This window comes from Balaenoptera musculus, chromosome 4, assembly GCF_009873245.2.
Source record: "Balaenoptera musculus isolate JJ_BM4_2016_0621 chromosome 4, mBalMus1.pri.v3, whole genome shotgun sequence".
Classification (NCBI taxonomy): Eukaryota; Metazoa; Chordata; class Mammalia; order Artiodactyla; family Balaenopteridae; genus Balaenoptera; species Balaenoptera musculus.
The window spans coordinates 75705424-75725336 of record NC_045788.1 but is presented as its reverse complement, the minus strand read 5'-3'; the positions used below and the strand labels follow the sequence as shown (position 1 = coordinate 75725336).

Genomic DNA, 19913 nt, shown 5'->3' with positions numbered 1-19913 from the left:
ATAACACCCATAAAACAGCTACAAGAATATCTGGCACATAATAAGTACAGGAATAAATGTTTTGTGCCTTTCCTAACCCAACTGACTGTTTTTTGGTTGGGCAAACTCAACCTGACAATAACTGCAATGAGAAAAGTCTCCCAAATCTGGACATTCACATTTAATCAGGCAGAGATCTGAAAGGTCTCAGCTTCCCCTGACATAACATTATAATAATTCCTTACAAAGTTCAGCACCTCACCATTCTAAAGAATTCTAAAGGATGTCTGCAGCTCTCAGTTCATCCTCAACACCCCCTGAACTAGGGAAGATTGTGCCCTCATTTTACAGCGGAAAGAGCTGAGGCTCAAATTGGAGACGGAACTGTTAAAGCAAATAAAGTTGGATCCATCCCGTCAAACCATATATAAGTGGATTAAAGATAACATCTCTCCCAAACTTCATGTAGAGAAAGGATTTGTGAACATCTTAATGACTAGCTTCTTATATTTCTAGTGAAGTAAACCCACCCAGTGATGAAACAGATTCTTGCTCTGCTCCTTCCGAAAAACAACTGCTTCTTTCCTTCAAGCCAGTAATGCAGAAATTCCTTCATGATCACATTGATCTACAAGTCAGTGCCCTCTATGCTCTTCAGGTGCACTGCTACAATAGCAACTTCCCGAAAGGCATGTTACTCCTCTTTTTTGTTCACTTCTATGACATGGAGATTATTGAAGAAGAAGCTTTCTTGGCTTGGAAAGAAGATATAACCCAAGAGTTTCCAGGGAAACGCAAGGCTTTGTTCCAGGTGAATCAGTGGCTAACCTGGCTAGAAACTGCTGAAGAAGAAGAATCAGAGGAAGAAGCTGACTAAAAGAACCAGCCAAAGCCTTAAATTGTGGAAAACATACTGTTGCTATGATGTAACTGCATTTGACCTAACCACTGTGAAAATTCATTCTGCTGTAAAGTTTTCACAATATTCAAAGCAGAAGCATGTCAGTTAGGATTTCCTTCTGCATAAGGTTTTTTTTTGTAGTGTAATGTCTTAATCATAGTCTACCATCAAATATTTTAGGAGTATCTTGAATGTTTAGATAGTATATTAGCAGCATGCAATATTACATCATAAGTTCTCAAGCAGAGGCAGTCTATTGCAAGGACCATCTTTGCTGCCAGGTATCATAGGCTGTTTTAAGTTAGAAAACTGAATAGCAACACTGAATACTGTAGAAATGCACTCTGCTCAGTAATACTTGAGTTGTTGCAATATTTGATTATCCATTTGGTTGTTACAGAAAAATTCTTAACTGTAATTGATGGTTGCTGCCGTAATAGTATATTACCTGTATTTCTACCTCTAGTAATGGGCTTTATGTGCTAGATTTTAATATCCTTGAGCCTGGGCAAGTGCACGAGTCTTTTTAAAAGAAACATGGTTTACTTGCACAAAACTGATCAGTTTTGGGAGATCATAAATGCCCTTGAAGTGGTCTTTGTGGGTATGAAACAAATGGTGAGAATTTGAATTGGTCCCTCTTATTATAGTATTGAAACTAAGTCTACTTAATTTATCAAGTCATGTTCATGCCCTGATTTTATATACTTCCTTCAGAGAAGGAAGCTGGCCTGTCCTAAGAGCTGACATGGCCAACGCAGTCCTGGTCTGGATGCATCCCTTCCTGTCCTGAGAACAAAGGCCAGTTGCCTAGATTCCACTGGGAGCTTTCTGTCACTGTGCTCACGCCCAGAGTCGCCCGTTCTCCTGGAGATGTCTCTTCTAGGGTTGTGCTTTAGCTGTCACCTGGCACAGTCCTGGTTTGAGGCAGGGTAGGCGGGCCAGGGTCTGAGGTGAGAGGCCCCCAGTGGCCATGGAGCCTCAGGGAACCTGAGCCTTCTTCATTTGGGGAAGGCAGGCACTGGCCGTGGCACACCAATAGCAAGGGAGCGGTCCCTGGGACCCTATGACAGACTTGCTTCCCAGCTCAAATGGGGGCAGACTAGATAGACCCCAGGGCTTCCCCACACCTGTGCTTCCTCTGCTTTGCTGAGACCAAGCCCAGAGGGGCCCTTCTCTCTGGAATCCAGGATGGGCCAAGCCTCCTCGATTTACTAGCCTAGGACTAAAGATCTGAAGTGGACTTACCTGTTGCTCTGGTACTTGGTCAATTGGCCAGTGGCTCTCCACTCACTCACTGACTTACTCCGCTGTTAAACTGAGCAGCCAGGTACTGGGGACTCTGTTCCATTTTGAGAGAAAGGAAAAGGACCCGGCCTGTCCTCCAGTGGGAAAGACAAGAACTAAGACTAAGGATGCTGGGACTTCCCTGGTGGCGCAGTGGTTAAGAATCCGCCTGCCAATGCAGGGGACACGGGTTCGAGGCCTGGTCTGGGAAGATCCCACATGCCGCGGAGCAACTAAGCCCATGCGCCACAACTACTGAGCCTGCGCTCTAGAGCCCACATGCCACAACTACTGAAGCCTGTGCACCTAGAGCCTGTGCTCCGCAACAAGAGAAGCCACCGCAAGGAGAAGCCCGCGCACTGCAACGAAGAGTAGCCCCTGCTCGCCGCAACTAGAGAAAGCCCGTGCACAGCAATGAAGACCCAACGTAGCCAAAAATAAATAAATAGATAAACTAAAAAAAAAAAGAATGCTTATAAGCAGTTTATTGACAAGTAAAAATGATGCCACATAGACTAAGCTGTAGCAAGACTTAAGAAAGGGAAAGAGGAGTGAGAGGAGAGAAGAGAGAGGGCAGGAGAAAGAAGGGACGTGGAAGAGGGACTGAGGGAAAAGGAAGGAGAGAGAGAGATGGGGAGAGCACTGCTTTCTGACCCTACATACCCTCCGAATTTTCCCTCCTTGGCCATTTTTGCTCTGTTTTGACCCATTAGAAACTGTTTTTGAAGACAGCTCCTATTCATGAACTTAAACATAAAATTCTTGCTCTGGGGAAGCAAAAGTATCAAACAAATGATTTCTCAGGGTCCCAGAGCAGCAAAGTAGAAAGTAGATGGGCTGAGGCAGCTGGAGGCCTAGAGCTGCTGCCTATTAGCTGGGTTATTGTGACTTGACCTCTGAGCATCAGTTTTCTTCATCTGTAAAGCAGAGTTAATTCAAAAGTGGAAAGTGGAGTTGTTATGGGAATTAAATAAAACAAACCAGCTTTTCTAACTGATTAGATTTTGTCTATCAAAACAATGTTCCTCATTAGAAAAGCTAATTAATAGTGGTCTTGTTTCAACACTTATAGGAACTGGTATTAACCCAATACTAGATTTTGAAAAGCTCTTATCTAGAGGAAGTTAAGTATCCACACAACAGGTGCTATTTGTTACCTTTCTCATGAATTCGCATACAATAACTGGTATGACCCTGCTCCTCAAACCTGGAGATACGAGTGAGGGCTTTGGCTTCTCTTGGGCTTGAAATTAAGAAGCCCCTACAGCCTTTGTCCCAGTGCTGGTGTGATGGCAATGTCTCCCTCTATACTGCAGTCATTCTCCTGTTCTCCCCTTCTGAGTCCTTCCTCTCTTTCTATGGGTTTAGCAAGAAAAACAATTCTGAATTTCTCCTTAGAAATTTTCTCTTGGTAGTTTTCTCCACCTGTCAACTTTTACTAGCCAACACGCTGCTCTCTAAAGCGCCCCCATGGTTATCGATCTGAATTTGCATACACATTGAGTAGTTTGCCTTGAAAATGGCCCTTAGCAGGCTCCCAGCTCATTCAAAACTTGTGTCAGATTAAAACAAAAAATTACAGAATGTTACCTTTCAAGTGTTTAAACAGATGACACAAATATGAAACAGAGACAGAATACCCTACCATCTAAAGAGCTCCTGAAACCGTATACAAGTCCCTGTGTCCTTGTCATGTTGTAACAAAAATAGAAATGAGGTTTTTCCTCTCTTGATAACAAGGAAAATAAAGGGAACAGTGAACAGGTGAGAGAAGAAACATAAACTGACCTGAAAGAATTAATCGGTCCTAGTTTTACTTTAACTGTTACTAATATGTAGTGTCTGTAACTAGATTTGTCCCTCACAAAGCTAACCTCTAAGGCTCTCTGACACTATGTGAATTACATCCTGCACCTATCACCGCCCAAACTCCCTGTGAATTACATCCTGCCCCTAACATTTTCTGATCCTGTGTGAATTACATCCTGCACCCCGTGTTTACACTCCCTGAACTCTCTTGTAGCAAATCACCCTTTGTAGCATTCTGCATTTCAGAAAGGTCATGGGCCAATAACCCAGAGACAACAGACTGAGCTGCCGCACCCAATTACCAGGCTGCCTGACACCAGCTGTGACTGTTTTGAAATAATGCAAGAAGAAGAAAAATGCAAGACCTTCACTACTTTGATCCTTATCACCTACCCCAGACTTCGAGCTCCACCTATAAGACCTCTTCTGATTCCTCAGGGAGGGGGTGGGGGGGGCACAGTTCTTGAGGTGCTAGCCTACTCTTTGCCTGGCAAAGAATAAAGCTTCTCTATTTCTTTTCCTCCGAAAACTCTGTCTCCATATTTCCGCTTGGCATAGATGCACAGAGAGCCAAGATTTCTGGCATCACTCCCCAGGGCTTCCCACCTGGGGAGGGACCACTGCCTGTCACAGCTTTTACTAAGTCCTGCTGTCAGAGCCTCAGGCCCGGTCTCTCAGCATCTTCCCTGCTCTGACACCAGCGTCCCTGGACCCACAGGTTGTCACCAAATAAAAGTGGACATGGAGGGGCCCTCCCCTACTTCCTAGCATCCCCCACTCCTCTCAGGTGTGCAGACACGTGGACCTTTTGAAGATGCATAGTTAGGGGGAGGGAAAATGATTGCGTTTGTCTCCGATCTGCTGAAGATTTTCCTTAAGCTTTGAACCTGAGCTATTTTGCTTAGTCATAAAAATGCAAAATACCATTCCAACAGCAAATCCGATTCACTCCAAACCCTGTTATACTGTGGAAATTCAGTAAATCACCAACAAAAGGCAGTTCTGGAAGCACAATCCTCCCTTCTTCCTTTATTTGGTGCTCAAAATCCGGCAAGGTCCAGGGATCATGGTCTAGCTTCTTCCTTTCCCTAAGTTCCAGGACTAATGACTCTAGGGGGCTCATCAAGGAAGCTTACCTTCACCCAGCCATTCCCCATCTGCAGAGCATTTATGCAGGGTGCAAATCCCTCCCCAGGGACGGATGCGAACTCTCTTCCAACAAAAGTCTGTCTCTTAACCAAATAAACCTACTTGGAGCATCAGCAAAAGGTCTACTTCGATGGGCATAAAAAGAGATCCTTCCCCCCATAGCCTTGCTCTCTCTTTTGGCTTTTCTTCTCCCCACTGATTTCTCCAGAACCTAAGAAGCAGATGGGAAGAAGCAGCAAGGAAAAGAATGAAAGGAAACAATGACGTGTGACATCCCCAAAAGGATCTCTGACCAGTAATGATAGGGTTGCCAGATGGGAGGCAGGAATCATTGCAACCATAGCCTTCTTACTGCCTTAGAAGTTATAATCAAACTCTAAATGTAAAGGTAAACCATCCAAGCCAGCTGATGTTCCCTCCCGAGGCATGTCTGGGAACCACACTCTCCACCACACTGTCAAAGCACGCATCACACTTTGCCATTAGAACACAAAGCTGTAATTCTGGATGGCATTCCTGACCAAGGACTCTGGGCAAATAAATGCTAGAGATGACCTGCAATGGCTGTAGAAGTAGACCACGATGCAGCTCTAATTGTCCAATTAGTAAAATAAGGCTCCAGCTCCATGACATGGAAACAAACAAATACTTGGAAGTCCTTCTCTGACAAGAAGGGCCCACATGGCGCACCACACCAGTTCTGTTGTATTAACTTATATAAAACTAAAATATTGGTTATAAAATAATTTAACATTATATCTGAAAACAGCAGTGTGGTTACCTACAGTGGCACCTTGTATGAAAAATAAAGATTTATTGACATAAAAAAAAATAATAATAATTTAACATTTATTTGCTGGCCTTCATAGAATTTAGAAGACTTTGGACACATATTGTAGGTGGACTAAAGTTCTTAAAAAACAAACAAAAAAGACAAGGTAAAACCGATGTTTATCCTTTCCCCTCAATAAGTTTCTCTTTAGCTGACATAAGTATTAAAAATGTTTTCAATCTATGTGGAATCTTAAAAAATGGTACAAAACAGAAACAGAGTCACAGATGTAGAAAACAAACTTACGGTTACCAAGGGGGAAAGGGGGGGAGGAGGGATAAATCGGGAGATTGGGATTGACATGTACACACTACTATATATAAACTAGATAACTAATAAGGACCTACTGTATAGCACAGGGAACTCTACTTAATACTCTACAATGACCTATCTGGGAATAGAATCTAAAAAAGAGTAGATACATGTATATGTATAACTGATTCACTTTGCTATACAGCAGAAGCTAACATAATATTGTACATCAACTATACAGTACTCCAATAAAAATTAACAAAAAAAGCCTTATCTCAAAAATATTTTTTTTAAAGTTTTTAGTGTTTTTAAACTCATAGAGGGAAAGGTTATACAACGTCCAAAGTGCCTGCCAGTATCCTCCAATTAAAATGGCGGGAGGCTGTCAGTACTCAAAGCTGCCCCGCAGGGACCTTGTCACTGATCTGAAAACCAGCTGGGCTTCTACCGATGCTTTCACTGCCTAGTGAATGGCTGGCTTCCCTGCTGCCTGTTGCTTTCGTTAGAGGCTCTTTATCGAAACAAATACTCTAATAAATATGCTTATTAAGTTTCATTTTTTATTTTAGAAATCAGGTTCTTAATTTTTTTTAACTTACCCACATGTTATGTCCTTAGGTGCCTTTAAGAGCCCAGCAGGTCTTCACTTAAATAAACAAACCATTAGGCTGAGACACTGTCTAAATGGGCACTATTAGCAGGTTAATAAATCCAGTCACTTAAGAATTTTAGCCTTGACAAAGATACTCGGGGTGGGGTGGGGGAATAAATTAAAATATTCTAGCCTAAGGAAGCCTCCACACCAATGACTCAGTGCAAATACACTGAAATATTTACTCTCCTTCAGATCTTTCTGGCTTCTGCAGGAATTTAGATTAATCATCCTTTAGGCGCCATCTGGGTCCGGAAGGAAGACTTTCACGGCCTGGTTAACTACTAGGGATTTTTTCCTAGTGTGGGAGGAGGAAAGCAGGAATATTTGTTGGGGGGCTTTTGAGAGCTAGTGTGTGGGTTTGCTGAGCACTCCCATGAACGCTGAGACCCTGGACATGTGAGGAGTCATGTGCAGGGAACGCCCCCTGCACCACCAGGCAGACTCACCCACCTCCGTTGCTCTTTCATTCATTCACTGAACACATGCCCTGCCTCTCTCTCTGAACCCAGTCTCTACCACTTGGCCCCCGCTCCCTTTGCTCCAGACTCACTGTCTCTTAAATAGGCTGACTTGATTCCCAGCTCAGGGCCTTTGCACTTGCTGTGCCGCCTGCCTGGAGCACTCTTTTTCCCGTTCATGAAGTCTCTGCTCAAAAGTCACCTTCCCCAAGAGGTTTTCTCCAGCACCTAACTAAGAAAGGATCCCTTCCACCCCCCTCTCTATTCTCGTTTTCTTAATAGCACTTGGCGGTATTGGATTAAGCCAGGTGCGGATGATTGCCCATCTCTCCATCAGAATGTAACCAGCAGGAAGACAGAACCTGTCTCTTGTTCATGGCCGCTTCCCCAGAACGATGCCTGGCACCAAGGAGGTGCTCAGTAGAGATTTGCTGATAAGTAAGCACAACCACAAGGGAGGTACAGCTGGTAAGAGAACTCACCCCAGAGGAAGTGACATATGTGGGAGGGAGTTAGATTTGGGGAGGAAGGGGTTCCAGAGGAGAGAAGGCAGAGACAGCAAGGAAAAGAGGCTGCAGAAATCACGTCAGAGTGCTGAGCCAGCAATTTCTGGATGATTGCAAAACCTTGGCGAAAGCTTAAAGAGGTGAGAAAGAGCACCCATGTCTGGCCTTCAACAAAGTACCTGCTGAGCTCTCCTCCAGCAAAAGTTGCCGGAGAATCTGCTCCTGCCTGGAAACCAGACCAGGGGAGGGAGAGCCACTGCCGAATGGCGCCCTCTTGTGGCCAGAGCCCCCAGAACGGATGCTCGGACTATGGCTTTAGTGTGTGGCCCTACACCTCCCTTCTCTGATTCTGATTCTCTCTTCCCTTTACCAAAACCAAACGACCAGACAGACAGACAGAAAAACCACCACCCAGTGTGGCAAAGTTGATCCTTTGGTAAGACCGCTCCTCAGACTTGCCATTTTGAAGGGAGTTCATCTGTTTAAAGGTCGGGACTCCGTTGGACAATCATAAAGGCACCCACTTACTGAGCACGTCCCGTGTTTGGAGATCATTAGTGTGCTTGTTAAGGTAATCCTCACAGTACCTGGGGTGACTCTCACTGTCCCCATCACACAGAAGAGGAAGGTGAGGCCCGGAGAGGAAACAGCAGCCCGGCAGCGGGGCTAGCAAGCCATGGTCAGGACTCACACCTGGGCAGGTGCTCCACATCCACGCTCCAGCCGTGGTCTGGGGCCACACGGATGGGAGAAAAAGGCCAGGCCTGGGCAGCTGAGGGAGAGGCCAGGACAGTGGTCGGCACAGTAGGGGACTAATGCCTCCACTACAGTCGTCTCCCTCCCCCTGAGCTGCCCCAGAGACTGCAGCCAAAGAAGCTGCCAATAAAGAAAGAAAAACTCCACGGCTGAGGCTGGTGCGGGACGTGGACTGGAGCCTGCTGGGGACCCTGGGAGCAGAGCCAGGGCTGTCACGGCGCCAGGCTCGGCCTGCCCCGACCTTGTGCAGGCAGCCCAGCGTGGCGGCCTGAGCTCGGCCACGTCTCAGCCTCCTTCACCATTTATGGTAGCTGAGCCTCTGTTTGGCCTTCACGGGCCAGTCAGTCCCGACGCTGGGAGGGGGCCCTCGCTCACACAGGGCTGCTCTCAGAGCAGATCCACGTAGCTCTGGCAGAGTTCTTGCCGGGGACCTCTCTGTTTCTGCTTTGAAACATGCTCAGATGGGCAACCACCCAGGACCTGCCCCTCCCACAGACCTGGGGGCAAGGAGGACAGCCCCCAGGCCGAGTGGGAGGGCTTCCCGGGAAGAAGCAGGGCCAGTCCCCGGCTGGCTGGCCAGGGCACACGGGCGCTTCACAGGAATCGCAGAGAACTCAGAGGGGCTGGAGAGAGCCTCTGCAGCCAGGCCACAGCCAAGTCAGGGCACCAGTGCCATTCCTCTATCCCTAGGGGCGACAATGCCCAGCCCCGGGGGCGAGGGTCAGCTCCACTCTGGGGCCAGGGGACTTGCACTCTGCAAAAGGGCAGGAAGTTTCAGTGGTTTGGTGATCTGGGTTCAAAAGGCCAGTGTGGCTCACGGCCTTGGGGTGCTTAGGCAAGAGACATTGATTTCTTGAGAGCCTCAGACGCTTCTATGTAAGATAGGAGGAGCACTGTCCCCCAACCCTGGGCTGCTGCTGCTCACATACAGGGAGACTCTCCCCAAGAGGCCAAGCCCTGGGGGAACAGAGCGGGGAGGCATGTCTCCTGCTAGGCTGCTGGAAAAGCAGGGCACGGCGCATCTGTTCCAAGCGCCCGGGCCCCAGTCACCGGGGGCTCTGGGGGCCCAGGTTCAGCTGGGGCTGGGGAGTCAGGCTTACCTGAACACCTGGGGCCCAAGAAGTCCTTCCCTGGCACTGTCACCATGCCTGCCGATACCACAGCCCAGACAGCTCCGTCTTGAGTCTGTGGCTCTCCAGGGACTTCCTGGGACTAAGCGCTTGGTGCCGATCAATGGATGACAACCATAATAATCAGATTACTGGACACCAGGCTGGTGAGGTATAAGAGCAAGCCTGGGGTGGTGGGGAGGAGCAAGGGCAGAAGGAAAAGGGGGGCAAACGGTGGCCCTCTGGAAGCCTCAATACTGGCACTTGTTACCCGGTGTCTCCCAGTGTCCCCCAGTGTGTGAGGGGTCATTTGTGAGAGCCTAAGTCCTCCAGGGATACTTCATCTTTCAGTGCGTGCGGTTTTCTGCCTACCAGACTGGAAGCTTCTTGAGCCAAGGGAGTCTTTGCCTCTTTCCCCTGCATCTTCCCTCAGCCTTGGTGGGGTGAGGGGGTGGGGGACTGGCCTTGCATGTCCATCTCCCATGGCAGACCCTGGTCACTGTGAGCTCCTGGAGGCCATCGCCTCCACCTGCCTGCCTTTAGGTGCGGTGCCCTTTCTCCAAAGCAGATGTGTTGGCAGGAGAGGTGCTTCCAGAGAGGTGCCCAGAGGCTCCTACCATGGACAGTGACCCGGGCGCTGCAGGACACCTGCCCCAAGGTGTTCTCGGCCAGACAGGTGTAGGTGCCATCGTCCTCTGGGAGGGCATCCTGGATGTGGAGCTCAGCCACGCCAGCCTCGCAGGTGGAGTGAGCATACTGGATGGGCTGCCCTGGGGAGGGAAGCACAGGAAGGCTCAGGCAGGGAGCGCCCAGGGGCAGGGTGTGAGCCCTGTCCTCAGCAGGGCAGCTGTTGTCATGACACTGACGTTCCCCATGCTTGCTCAGCCCCACTGAGGACCACCCCCAGCCAACTGGACAGAGGCTCGAGGAGGGGAAAAAGAGGCAGGTGCTAGGGAGGTAAAGGAGAGGGAGTGACTGTGTGGGGGGAGGAGCAAGGCCGGGGCTGGTAGGACTTGGGGGACAGATTCTGGAGGCACTTAGAATGCAGGCAGGAAAGGGACAGAGTGCTGTGCATTCTGTTTAAATAAATAGTCCCCAAATCCACATCCTAGACTTCACAGAATCCTGAGCCTGGAAAGAATCTGACAGGGTCATCTGGCCCACAGCCCAGCCTCAGGCAGAACAGACCTCACCCAGACTGCACATGAGGCTCCCGGCTCCTTTTAGATGTCTCCAGAAACAATGATTCCATTTCCCATTGCAGATATTTACCAGAAGCAATTCTGCACCCTCAACCTAACACTGCAATGACATGCATTTTAGGATTCACGGAAAAGATAAATACAGGGAACTAAAAAACGACTCTGGCCCTTTCTTCCAAGAGTCCCTTGCATGGAGGGCCCTTTATTCAGGTCACATAAAGTCCTGCATGGAGATAGAAGTGTGTGGCGTGAAATTCAGTGGTTTCTTTAATGCTATATGTTCCCGGGATTTTATCATTCCAGGATGTGAGCTCTCATTTCCAGGAAAAAAAAAAAAAAAAAAAAAGAATCTCATTACTGAAGATCCTGGCCTTAGAGCAGGAATGTTTCCATTCACCATATAGGAAGCAACTGTCAGTTCCTTCCCTTGTCAGCCCAGGCTCCTGGTTTGCACATCATAAAACTGGGGGTGGGCAGTGGGAGAGGGAGAAAGTGCAGAAAAAGGTCCTCTCCCTGCAATCCAATGTTTTCTTCTGCACATAGCAACACTTCACATCTCCATGACAGGGACTGCCAAGTCAGCCACAGGGCCAGAGGAAAGAGATTCCACTGGCCCGACTGCACTTCATAGAAGTGGGGCTGGGGGATGGGAGAGCCAGGGGCCAGGATCCTGCCACTGAGAGGACTGAACACCCGTGTGTGTGTGTGTGTGTGTGTGTGCATGTGTGTGTGCATGTACCTAAAACCTCTCTTCCTTGGGAATACCAGTACATTCCATGACTGCCATCTAAGTGCCTCTGCTGTTGAAACCTGTGCCAACAAGCTGTTTGAGAGCTCTCCTTTTACTGGAGCATGGCTCATTTTGGCTCCACAAGCATGGGGTGAAATGGTGGCTCCAGAAAGGAGTTGTTGGCTCAGGGCACTCAGAATTAGGCAACACAGAACTCCCAGCTCCAAGACTGGTGAGATCAGAGTTGGCGGCAAGGGTCCCCGACTTGTGCATGATCGCCCTCTAGTGGGAATACTGTGAAAATGCCAAGATTCGCCAAGAGTAAGGTGGGGCTGCTTTTCAGTTTGGAGAGGTGTAGACCAGGGGTCAGCAAACTCCTGCTCATGGGCCAAATCCCACTTGATGCCTGTTTTCGTATAGCCCAAAAGCTAAGGATAGTTTCTCATATTTTAAATGGTGGGAAAAAAATCAAAGGAAGAATATTTCATGACGTGTGACAATTGTGTGAAATTCACGTGTCCATAAATAAAGTTCTATTACAGTACAGCCACACCCATTCATTTACATGTTGTCTCTGGCTGCGCTCTGTGCCATGACAGCAGAGTTGAGTAGCTGTGCAGAGACTGCATGGTCTGCAAATTTGGAAATACTTACCAACTGGTCCTTTATTGACAATGTTTCTTGATGTCTGGCCTGGAGTGTGAGCCAGACAGAAGGGAAACTCTCTTGCTCAGAGCCCTTCCTAGTCTTTAACATCCATGCTCTGTTCCAGCTGCAAGGAGGCTGCCTCCTTGCAGTCAGTCACGGAATCCGATAGGAGCTCTGTCCGTGGTGAGGGGTGGAGACCCCAGTTCTCACCTCTCTGCCCACACGTAGGGAGACCCCAAGACAACTTCTCTCACTGACTAGAGATCATTTCTAGCAAAGCCTAAGCAAACTATACCGATGAGGCAGGTTCACAGGCAACACGGCAATGGTGCAGAAATGAATGGGGCTATTTGGTGCACAGGTGACGGGCCGCTGCTCCCTTAAGGAGCCTATTCCATCAGCCTGAGAGCTGGCAGAGACCCGAACCTTCTGTTCCAGCCCATCTCCTCACCAATAAAGAAGCCGATGCCCAAAGAGGTAAAGGGGGGTGTCCAAGGTCACCCAACCACTCGATACGGAGAAGGACAAGTGCAGATCCTTCATCCTCCCTGCAGATCCCCAAAGCAGACCCCACTCAATTTCACCAATTTTATGGACTGTTCTCAGTTCTAATAATAGAGTACTCCCATACTTTTGGAATTTAAAGGCTTTGTTTTTTAAAAAAAGAGAAGGGTGATAACATATAATAATTTTTTTCCCCAAAGGACCTTACTTGGCAAAAAAAAAAAAAAAAAAAAAAGTTGGGATGTCTCTATAGGACTATAATGTTAAAAAGAATTACTGGTCTATAAACCCCCAAACCACTTGCCGCTAAATAAAAGGCAAGATCCCATGAGCAACTGCTAGTGTGGTTCATTAATCTGTTGGTATATTTGTTCATTTATTGACTCAACAAATATTTATTGAGGGCCACTCTGAGCCTGGCCATATGAAAAGGAACTAAATTGCTTGTGCACCTAGGTGCCAGGCATCTCATTAACTGTTTTATATAAAGGATCTAATTTAATTTTCACAATCGCCACCCTGGAAGGTAGGTGGCATTATTCTTGTCTTGCAGACGAGGAGCTCAAGGCTCAGACAGGAGTAAAACTTGCCCAGTGTCCCCAGCCAGGCATTAGCAGACTCCCAGGTCCCATGCTCTCTCTGTACCCTGTGCTTCCTTCTCATGCATAAATGGTCAGAGTGATATGTGGGGAAGCCAAGTGAGAATGCAGGCAGGGTCAAGGACCCAGGCAGCTGGAGCAGAGGGGACTCACCATTGAGCAGCCAAGTGATTCGGGGCACCGGGGTCCCCTGCACCGAGCACTGCAGCACGAAGTCCTGGCCCTCAACGACAGTGCAGTCCTTTAGGACACTGGAGAATGAGGGGGCCGTCTCCATCATGGCCAGCCCTGTGAAGGCAAAGAACAGACAGGCCGTCTCAGATCACAGCTGACCTGTGCTGTTGACTGACCGGAGGCTGACACCTCACTGCCCTGGGCGCCCAGGGCTTGCTTCTTTGGTGGCCTGGCTTTGCCTGACCCATCATCACACAGGGAAGCAGGCAGCACCACTAAGGCAGAGACCTGGAGCCTGAGGCAGAGTCACTGGCAGGGGTTTTTTCACTGTCACAAGACACCCCGTCTGGGAGTGCTCAGGACCAGGCTGGCCTCCTCTCCTCCGGGACACAAGTTCCCCCCACCCCCACCCCCCCCTGCGCCCCCCGTCTTGTCTTGACTTTCACTATCCTGGAGCATCCGCAGAACTCCTCCTTCCCCCCTTCTTGGCCCTATTCTACTTTCTGGTGTCTTTTATCGTCTTTGACGCGTCCCATCAGATGATGCACACATTTTTTTTTTTATTTTAAAAATCCTTGGCCAAAATGTTTCATTAGATTGAAAATATGGATAAAATAGATTTTTTAGGAAAACATAAACTGCCTAAGCTGACTCAAAGAACAATTTATAAATTAAAAAAATAGGCTGGCAACCTCTATGATCTAATCATAGAAATATTCCCTTATGGTTTACTCAAGAGATATATGTACAAGGATGAACACTGAAACATTGTATGTAATAGCTAAAGACCCTGCACACTCTTGTGAATATCTTTTTCACTTGTAGAGACCACATGCCCATTGGTGAGGACATTTCAATTTTAAATTATTATAATTAATTTTTCCAATTCCAGGACAGAATCAAATGACGAGGACTTACATGGGTTCTAGTTTTCCAACCTAGGCCAGTGGTTCAGAAGCACTGGGGGCCTGAGACAATGCATTACTCAGTCCCCCTCATGATTCTGATGCACATTCTCACTGAGAACCGCTGAGCTGAACTTTCCAGAAGCCTTCTAAATAGGTGAGTTGGGGAGTATTTTGTAGTTTGGGGGCCATAATTAAGAGCAATAGGGATAGAAAATCTCTTCTACAACACCCAGAACATGCTGCAGAAGAGTCAAGGTGGCTGATAGCTGAGAAAAGGCAACTGGATTTGGTGATAAGAAGATATCTCACTGGTACTTTTCAAGAGAAGCTATTCAATACAGTGATGAGGGGAAAACCATATTATACAGCAAAGGTTTAAGGGCAAAGGCTAATATTCGAGGGCTTACCAGGTACTTTTCCAGAGGTGACAGTGCCACGAGACTGTTATCTTTAGCTCGTTTTTAGACGAAGTTCATAATTTCCCATAGTCAAGCCCAGAGGTGAAGCAAGGCTTTACACATAGTTCTCTGACTTTACATCCACACTTCTTCCTCTAGCCCCGAGCTCCCCTAATGGGAGAGTAGGCAGTGGGAGCACAGCTACAAGTCAGGATGTGGTGCATCTGAATGGGACTGGTACCGAGGGAAGGGATGCCAGCCTATCTGGACAGGTGGGGGGAGGCACCACCTCCACCCCTTTGGCCGGCATCGAATTCCCTCATTAGAGAAATGCCTTTGGGAGTCACTGAAAACAATATGGGCTTTTGTGTCAGACCAACATGGGTTAGGAATATGCTATTTTTTACAAGGCATGGGACCGTGAACAAGTCACTTAACCTCACTACAGCTCAGTATTCTCATTTGGAAAATGGGTGTGACTCTATCTCATGAGATTGTTGGGATAACTAAATGGGGCCATGCAAGCAAAGCTTTTAGCACGAAGTCTGGCACATTGAACAGGCTTTCAGTGGGGGATTAGCTGTTATTATCAGATGGAAGCTGGGCGTGGACACTGGGCTAGCAGCAAGTTTTGGGGTAAAAGAGAGTGGAAAGAGAACGTGGGAGCTTAAGGGTCAGTGAAGCAGAAGGAAGATTTTTTTTTTTTCTTTTTAGTTGAGGGGAGACCAGAGCACACCTGTAGGGAGGAGAAAGAGGCCTCTAGATAGGGGGACGGGGAGAGACTGAAGAAATGGTGGGAGAGTCAATCATTATTAGACCCGATCTTTGTGGGGATGGGAGGGATGGAAAGAGAAGTCTTGGTAAGGGAAACAGGCAGCTTTTCTGCAGTGATAGGAAGAGAGAGAGGAAGAGGTGTTAGACGACCTACATCTTGGTGGAGCCTTCTAGAGAACAGCTAAGGAGAAAGGCAGTCAAGCAGGACTTCTGGAATGGCACACTAAGGACTTCCATAAGTCTGCTCCTCCAGACAAGGAACAGGAACGCTGGCAAAAGTACTCAACATCAACTTTCTCAGAACTCTGGAAATTACCCAAAGGCTTGCAGCATTCTGAGCAGCCTTCATTCTAAAACAAACAAACACACAGCTGAATCTTGGTAAGAACAGCAAGCTTTGTGGCATGCCCAGTTTCCACCCCCTCGCCCAGCTCTGCGGTGGCTTTCAAGCCCACATTGTCTTTCACCCCCAACTTGCTGCAGGTACAGTCTCCACACACAGCTTCCATTTAATAATAGTAGCTAACACTCCAACCAAAGCTTCTTGGTTTTTAACCTTCGGTGGACACAGTGCTAGGTGAGGCCCCTGCCCTGACACAGAGCCCTGCATGATGAAGCTCAGGTTCCCCGACCTGGGACCTCTGCCTACAGGCGCTCCCACCTCCAAATGAATGGATAACATTCCTTGCAGAGGAATTCACAAATGTAGTAAAATTCCCAATTAAGAAGTGAGTCAATGGTATACAGTGAAAAGCAAGACTACCTCTCACCCCTTCCTGGACCCCCAGTTTCTCTTCCTAGAGGTAACTTGTGGACCCTTCCAGAAATGTTTACGCACACACAAGCATCAGTTTGCTTTGTGTACATAGATTTTTTTTCCGTTAACACAAAGAGCATATGATACACACGGCTCTCTCTGTACTTGGCTTGTCCCCCGTACTAACATATCTTGGACAGGTTTCACTAGCAGGGTCTACAGGTCAGGCACATTCGTTCCCCTGGCTTCATGGCATCTTACTGTGTGAATGAACTAGTAAGCTCTTTTTTGGGAAACATTTATTATGGCAAATTTCAAACATACACAAAAGTAGAGAAAGCTGTATAGTGAATCATCATATCCCTGTTTCTCAACTTTCATAATGGCCAATCTCACTTCATTCATACCCCCCACTGAGTCCCACCACACATGGATTATATCTGAAGTAAATATCAGAAATCATATCATTTTACCAGTAAATAACTCAACTTATATCTCTAAAATATATGGACTTTGAAAAAAATCACCACGAGATCCACCATCACATCTTAAAAATAGCACTAACTCCTTTATACTGAATATCTTGTCAGTGCTCAAATTTTCCTGATGTTCTTACAAAAAACATTTTTTAAAGGTGTCTCCATCGGGATCCAGGCAAAGTCCATGTATTGCAACTATTGGTGTCTCTTATGTGTCTTTTCATCTAAGTTTCCTACAGTTTGTTCCTTCTTTCCTTTTGGCTTGCAATTTACTTGTTGAAAAAATAGGTGAAGGTTATTTGTCTCATAGAGTTTCCATCAGCCTGCAATGTGCTGTGGTTTAATAAGTTCCTCAATAGTATGACATGAGTGTAGGGTCCCTAAATAGCATTTAAAGTGAAGGGGAAATCTTATAGAGAGATAGATGGGTGCAAGGCTATTGAACACAGTTCTGTTACAGTAGTGAAAAAATGGAAACAATAGAAACAATCTAAATGGAAACAATAAGGCCATGCCTAAACATCGTTCTATGAAATATTATACGGCCATTACAAAGCATGCTTTTAAACGATATTAAAAAATATAGAAAGAAATAGTATAGAAAGATGCTTATGTAACGTGAGCAAATTAGAATAGTAAGCAGTATACAAACAGCACAAATCTAAATTTGTTTTTAAAATATTAAACTATCATTTATTTCCGAGTCATAAGATTATATACATTGTTTAAATTCCTCTCAATGAACATGCACTACTTTTATAAACAGACACTATAATGAGCACAAAAGATGTGTCACTCACATCACCTCACATCACTCTCAGTGTGTCGATCTTGTTCTCTGTGGTTACCAAAGTGAGACTCGGCAGCTCACAGCTGGGCTGGGCCTGGGGCCTGGGCATGTTTATTCTGAGGTGATTCGGATGTGAACTCCTGATCAGGGATCACTCTCCTGGAGCAGCGACTCTGGCCTCGGCCGGTGGGTGGGGGCGATGTTTCTGTCGGGTGGTACACCCTGGGCGGGGGGCTGCAGGAGGTGACGCTTGTGCGGTGTATGAAGCACCCCACAAAGGTCCTCCCTCAGGGAACCCGGGGTGACCTGGAGGAATGTACTCACTTTTCACCAGGAGGGTCCAGCCACAGGACACCCGGCCTCGGACATTGGCGGCTGTGCAGCTGTAGTTCCCGCTGTCCCTGGCCCGGGCTCTCAGGAGGCAGAGGTAATGGGTCCCCCCAGCTTCATAAACCTCGATGGTGCCTTCTCTTCTCCTCAAGGGGGAACCGTCCAGCAACCAGGTCACTTCGGGCTTCGGGATCCCTGAAACTACAGGGCCAGGTGAAGGACGGGAGGCCCCTGAGAGCACGCTGGACTTGTGGGGCGCAGGCAGGGGCGGAGAGGCTGAGCCGGAGGGCAGAGCTCAGTCCCGCGTGCAGCCGCCCTCCCGCTGGAACCCGCTTTCTTACCCCTCCACCCCACACCCCACATCCCAAGACGGAGGCAGGGTCCTTGGGGAGGAGGGCTACAAGGTGATAAGCTAGGTCTCCAGATCAGCCAGAGGGAGGAAAGAGGAGGGGACCCTGCGGCTTGTGTGTGGTGGAGATGGTGGTGATGGGTTTCCCGCGGAGGGCGGTGAGGATCAGGGCTCAGGGTCAGTGCTGTCTCCAACCATGAACAATGGGTCACTGCTGGGAGTTTCTCCAGAACAAGAGACATGACGAGGTTGAGTCCGTCCGGAGGGGAGACCCCTGTAAGGTGCTTCCCGGGGTCGGGGATGGGGCTCTAGTCCAAGGGGCCAGGGGATACAGGAGACTCTGACCACTTAGCCAAAGGAAGGGAGTGGCCACCCGGGGGCTACGTGTGGGCACCAGCGGCCTCAGGCAGCTCTACTCACCCTCGCATCTGAACTTGACTGGCTGGTCCTCACTGACTTCCTGGCTTTGGGGCTTGCTCTCAAATTTGGGGAATGTTGTGTCCCCCTGGCCCTCCGTGGGGACCTTCCGGGTAGCAACCTGGCTCACAGTGTCTTGGCTTCCCAGGCCACACTGCCTGGTGTGGAGGGCGGCTGGAGGGCGAGGAGTTGGCTTCTCCCTCTCTTCTCTGGAAGGAGACAGGGCACCCGAGACTGGCACTCTCGGTGCCAGCTGCGCTTTTGCCGCCTGCAGGGTGATGGTGCTGGAAGTCTTCTGCAGGACGGGGGTCCTCAGGGCCTTTCCGGGCGAGTCCTCCGATGGCTCCGGCTCAGACTCCCTCGGGGGCTGAGGCTGGCTCCCCGTGGCCCAGGTCGGGGAGCCACCTCTCTGGATGCTGGAGCAGTTCTTACTCTCAGCTGCAGCCTCCAGGCCATCCAGTTTCAGCCCCTGAGCGATTCCATTGGTCACGTCCTTCCTGATGTCTGAATTGGCCACTTTTGTTCCTCTCACAAGCGACCTGTTTGGCGGGGGTGTGGCGGGGGACAGCGGGGCAGAAGAAGGGATGGAACAATCATCTGGTTACGCATTACAAGCCCAGACTCCACGGATTACAAAAGCCCACAGATCAAGACAGAGCAAGAGCCGAAGTCTTTCTCTGCAGTTTGCTCAGTTTCCAGCCAGAAAACAAGCAGCCATTCTCGGTCTTCCCTGCCCCTCATCCCCAGCCCAGTGTTCTACCCACACTCATTACATCCGCCCTTTTTCTCTTCTCCACGAGCCCCGACCTGGTTCAGACACGTGGTGTCCGCTGTCCACACGGGCCCTAACCCATGTTCCACAGGGCACGGACAGTCCATCTTTTAAAAACATAAATTGAATGGTGCCATTTTAAGCTTAAGAATTCCCAACAGCTTTTCCACTCGATTAAGAGTAAAACTGAGCTGTTCAAGACGGCCTGCAGGGATGCCAAGTGGGAGCTGGCTCTGCGTGGACCCCCCCAAGACACTGTCTCCAGTGCCTACCAGGCTGCAGCCCCTCAGGGTTCTTTGGGCCCCAGGCTCCCTCTCACCTCACCACTTTCACACCTGCAACACCTCTGTTTGGAACACTTTCTCCCTGAGCTTTTCTTCTCTTAGCTC

At 48.3% G+C, this 19913-nt stretch overlaps 1 protein-coding gene across 4 annotated transcripts in view; it reads right to left on the bottom strand.

Moving 5' to 3' along the window:
- The window catches only part of MYLK (myosin light chain kinase), a 219531-nt gene that overhangs the window by 97017 nt on the left and 102601 nt on the right, over positions 1-19913 (bottom strand). For all 4 annotated transcript variants that reach the window (XM_036851338.1, XM_036851336.1, XM_036851337.1 and 1 more), the window contains 4 exons: positions 18756-19291; positions 17981-18187; positions 13530-13664; positions 10311-10463 (listed from right to left, as the gene is read on the bottom strand). In XM_036851338.1, coding sequence (XP_036707233.1) covers positions 10311-10463; positions 13530-13664; positions 17981-18187; positions 18756-19291 — 1031 coding nt within the window. The remainder of the gene's footprint in view (positions 1-10310; positions 10464-13529; positions 13665-17980; positions 18188-18755; positions 19292-19913) is intronic.